Source organism: Semicossyphus pulcher, unplaced genomic scaffold, assembly GCF_022749685.1.
Source record: "Semicossyphus pulcher isolate SPU_LCO1_2020_fin unplaced genomic scaffold, fSemPul1.0.p SCAF_2, whole genome shotgun sequence".
In the NCBI taxonomy this organism is placed as follows: domain Eukaryota; kingdom Metazoa; phylum Chordata; class Actinopteri; order Labriformes; family Labridae; genus Semicossyphus; species Semicossyphus pulcher.
In genome coordinates, this window is record NW_027211693.1 from 27,553,927 (window position 1) to 27,558,564 (window position 4,638).

A 4,638-nucleotide genomic window follows, 5' to 3' on the forward strand; every position below is an offset into this window, starting at 1 on the left:
CTTAGGTATGCAGCAGAGCAGGCACGACAAGCAAATACATGCAACTGCGACAGGTACATGAGACAGTGAATGAGGAAGAGAAAATTATGTATTACTCTTAAGAAACAGGTCTGTAAAATAAAGACTAAGAGTAGGTCTAAGGTGAATTCATTGTTTATTCAACACATTGAATAAAGTCCAAGTTATCCGAATAACAAAAGCCTTCTATTTACTGTAATTGTTCGGCTGCACGGTTGTTGATGTCAAAGGGCTTGATGCTGTTTTGCTGCACAGTAGAAAAAAGAAAAGACCAGTCCTACTTCCAAATAACTGAGGGTGTGAGGAGGCAGCCACCTGCAGCAGCGTCCGCCTCCCCACCACTGCTGTGACATCTGGCAGACGAGTTAGAGAGGCAGAGGAGACGCAGTGAAGCAGCGCTGCTCCTGTACACAACAACCAGGACAGACTGACTGCAAACACCAAACAGGAATTCAGCGGTAAGAGAAGAAGCCTATCACAATAACTTTTGCTGAATGTTTTTATTATTGTTAAGAGGAGGAAACGGGCAGATGTTTAAAGTTAATGCATGCAACTATTATGTTACTTATTAAATCTTTCTTTTCAGCAGTTATATCTTCATTTTAGATGATCTTTTCTTAAGCAGGCTGCACATATTTCTTTCATTAGACTGACGAGAGTGACAATTCAAATAGATCCTATGTTTGAGTGGATGTATGATTTGATAGCAGTCGTTTATGTTCCATACAAAGTGAATCAGAGCATCCGACTCGAAGCCAACAGTAAAGTGCACGGCATTGTGATTCACTGGATGCATTTTATATAATTAATGGCAGCGAGAAATTGCGTTTTGTGTTTTCAATGAAGGCTTACAGTTGATGCATGCAAGTAACGCAAATATTCACCAGCCTATGTACAGATAAGAAGTTTAAGCAGTGAGATTGGATGTCCGAATGTCATCCTTTGAGGGAAACAAGGGCGAGTCATATTTCATCACAAGCAATATAATCTCAGACAGCATCAGAAATTACTTTTTTTTTTACCTTTTCTGACCCCAAAAAAGCAGAACTTTTGTCATGTGACAGGATAAAGTTCATAACTGCTTATCTGCTTTCCGAGTTTTCAGCAGAATATCTCTGGAACGATCTGCCACATCACAGTCATCACACTGTGTTCTTCTTTTCTTGCACGTATAGTTTCACGTTGGTTGGCCTGCCAGCAGTTTCTCTCACAGACATTATCTCTGTTGCACATCCTCATCTCATTTCTCTCCGTCTCAGCAGTGACAGGTGCAGCCACAAATGGAGCAAGTGAATATGACACACAGCGTGGAGAGCAACTCTACAGAGTGTCCGTCTATTGATGACTTCCGCGACATGGTGTACTCCACCTCCTATTCCATCATCACCGTGTTAGGCCTGGTCGGGAACGGCTTCGCCCTGGTGGTGCTGATCAGAACCAACCGCCAGAGCTCACCCTTTCACATCTACATGCTGAACCTGGCTGTGTCTGACCTGCTGTGTGTCATGACGCTGCCTCTGCGAGTTCTCTACTATGTGAACAAGGGCCAGTGGAACTACGGAGATTTCCTCTGTCGCATCAGCTCCTACGCCCTCTATGTAAACCTCTACTGCAGCATTTACTTCATGGCGACCATGTCCGTCACACGTTTCTTGGCCATCGTGTTCCCTGTGCAGAACCTGCAGCTTGTGACAGAGAACCGTGCTCGCCTGGTGTGTGTGGGTGTCTGGGTGTTCATCTGTCTTTCCTCTTCACCCTTCCTGATGTCTGGCCAGCAATTTGACCCCGCCACAAACAAAACCAAGTGCTTTGAGCCTCCAAAAAAAGGGAAAGCTGTGCAGAAACTGGTCATGTTGAACTATTTGTCTCTGGTGGTGGGCTTTGTCTTGCCCTTTCTGGTCATCCTGCTTTGCTACGCTGCCATAGTTCACACCCTGGTGTCCCGCACCCATGCTGCCCGACGCCAGCGGGGTGCAGGCACCAAAGCCATTCGAATGATTGTCATCGTCCTGCTGACCTTCCTAGTGAGCTTCATGCCGTACCATGTGCAGCGCACCATCCACCTATACTCTCTGTCCTGGACCTGCTCAGAGCAGGTTGCCATGCAGAAGTCTGTCGTGGTGACACTTTGCCTGGCTGCGGCCAATTCATGCTTTGATCCACTGCTTTACTTTTTCTCCGGAGAAGGGTTCCGTAGGCGTTTGTCCTCCCTGCGCAAGTCGGGAAAGCCCACCACCCTGCAGCGTGTAGACAGGCCGAAGGCCGTCACAGGCTCAGAGCTGAGAGAGACCCACCAGATGAACTCCAGTTAGTATTGATATGATGAAAGATTTCAGGATGGCCTGTAGCCTCACAGAGGGAAGGAGTTCAGAGTAACAACTGATGAATGAAGACAAAATTTTAAGTTGAAGGCAGACATACCCAGTAGTATTTAAGAAATTAAGTTACAAGTCTCAGGAGGACGTTTTCTCGCTATTTATTGAATTATAGAATATTGTTCAGTATTTAAGTGATGCCTGCACAATTATTATGACAATAATCAGTAACCTATTGTGTCTTAAAAGTTAAAATATCAGAAAAATAAGGATTACAAATTAAAAATACATAAATACACAATATATGAACGCATGAAAGTATTGTAAATAATGTAATCTTTTTTTTGTGTTGTCTTTAAAAGTGTGTATTTTCTATTATTACATAACTTGCATGTGAATGTTTAACAAGAAGCTTCTATCACTGATATTATCACATATTTGCTAATGTTGATGTTGTAATGGCCACAGCTGTTTCATTATGAAGATGCTTGAGATCCTTTATTTCTCAATTTGGATGTATACTTCCACTTTTTGCTACTGATTATCTCTGTGGGGTTTTTTGTGTGTGGGGGGGGGATTTTTATAATAATGTCTATTGCTTTTTACCTGTAACCCTCTTAAAGGTACACTTCCTCATTTTTTGCACTGTGATCTGTTTTGAGTTCCAAAACAGCACGTTTAAGCTGGAAAGACATTGGCATTCAGAAGTGTACCTTTTACGAAACAGTTGAACATTTCTTCTGAATATGCTTGGTTCCTTTCGTTTTCTGTCTTATCGGATGTTTGATACCAATCTCAGATCTTTTAAGTAAATAGGAAACTCGACCTGCTGATGGTTAGCATAGCTTAGCCCCAGAATGTAAACAGAGGGAAACAGCTAGCCTGGTCCTGTCTAAAAGAAACAAAACTGGCTTGCAAGCACTCCTGCAAGCACTTAAGCTCACTCTTCACTTGTTTAATCATTTCTGGTTAGCCTTTATGCTAAGCTAAGATTGCTACTGGCTTCTATATGTAGTATAATATTAACTGCACTGATAAGTGTGTGGCATCATTCTTCTCATCTCACTGTTAGCAAGAAAGCAAACTTTTAATGTGAAAATCTGCTGCTCTATTTGTTTTGTAAGCGACTATATTTCATGTTATGTATGACAAGTGAATGAATAAATCATCTGGAGCGTGTCAGTCAGTGTGATCGTCCTCATGTAGATCCACTGCAGCTCAGACCGACTGCATGAAGAGATACTAACCCTGTCCACTGGGTGTCACACCGGCACACACGTTGTGAACACTGACTCACTACTGATCATTGTGTTTCGATGTTACAGTTTTTATTAAGAAAAAAAGTTGCTGGTTTTGTTTCTAAGGCAGCACTACAGTACACAGACTCATAAACTAAACCTGTAAGACATTTTAGATTTGAAGTTGATTTGCAGGATATCTGTTTTCCATCTTCATTATTCTAAACCATGTGTTTGTGCATTCAACACAATATCAATGCACCCTGTTGTGTTGGAATGATAAGATCAAAACAACTTTACTGCTTCATAAATCATATTTTTATTGTGCACTTTTATAGGGAACATCGAACTGCTGTTGTTTTATATCATTGAATGGTGTTTTTTTGTAAATGGCCTCTTAAAGAAAAGGGTAAGAACATACCCTCATCTTCTCATCGCATAAAGACACAACGTCCAGACATAAATGTAGCTTCTCTGTTAAACAGAAACACAAAACAACACTAAGAGAGCAGACAGCTGCCGCTGACCCTGCTGATTAGAACATAGAAGGCCACTGTATTACCGCTTCATAAACAGATTATATCGAGCACATGATCGGCTCCCTCCTCCATTTGCACAAAAAGATGTTTGTTTCAGTCTGCAAAGCGGGGCAATCTTCGAGATGGGACTCTGCAGTGGTAGTGTACCTCACGGCAGAGATACTCGCTATACAGGAAGAAAGGAAAGTCCCTGTGCAAGTTGTTTCGAAAGAGGTTGTAGATAACAGAGCACCCCAGTGCATTGCAGGAAATCACAACATCATCTGTGCCCCAGTTTTACTTCTGAAGTGTTTTGGCCTTTGCATTCATTGGTGTTTGGAAAAGGTCAAGACTAGAACATGTTTGCCTTCAGGAGGAGCAGAAGCAGGTCTCTTGTTAATATCTAGCATAATATCTACCTAATATCTACCATATGACAACAGTTAAAAGTGCTTTTATCCTGGGCAGTCGGCCTTTCTGTCATGCTTTTAATCTGTGCTTAAGCCTGTGTTTGTGAAAAACATACAGAACGTTCTGAGACGACTTGGA

At 42.1% G+C, this 4,638-nt stretch overlaps 1 protein-coding gene across 2 annotated transcripts; it reads left to right on the forward strand.

The window, feature by feature from the left end:
• The first annotated feature begins 388 nt into the window (after positions 1–388).
• Positions 389–3,515, forward strand: LOC138598252 (cysteinyl leukotriene receptor 1-like). Of its 2 annotated transcripts, none has more exons than XM_069669996.1 (2): positions 389–476; positions 1,278–3,515. In XM_069669996.1, exon 2 carries the CDS (start codon positions 1,299–1,301, stop codon positions 2,328–2,330), a length of 1,032 nt encoding a protein of 343 aa, XP_069526097.1. In that variant the 5' UTR covers positions 389–476; positions 1,278–1,298; the 3' UTR covers positions 2,331–3,515. The 2 variants fall into 2 exon arrangements, with proteins under 2 accessions (XP_069526097.1, XP_069526098.1); XM_069669997.1 differs by having other exon boundaries at positions 1,281–3,515.
• Positions 3,516–4,638: the final 1,123 nt, after the last annotated feature.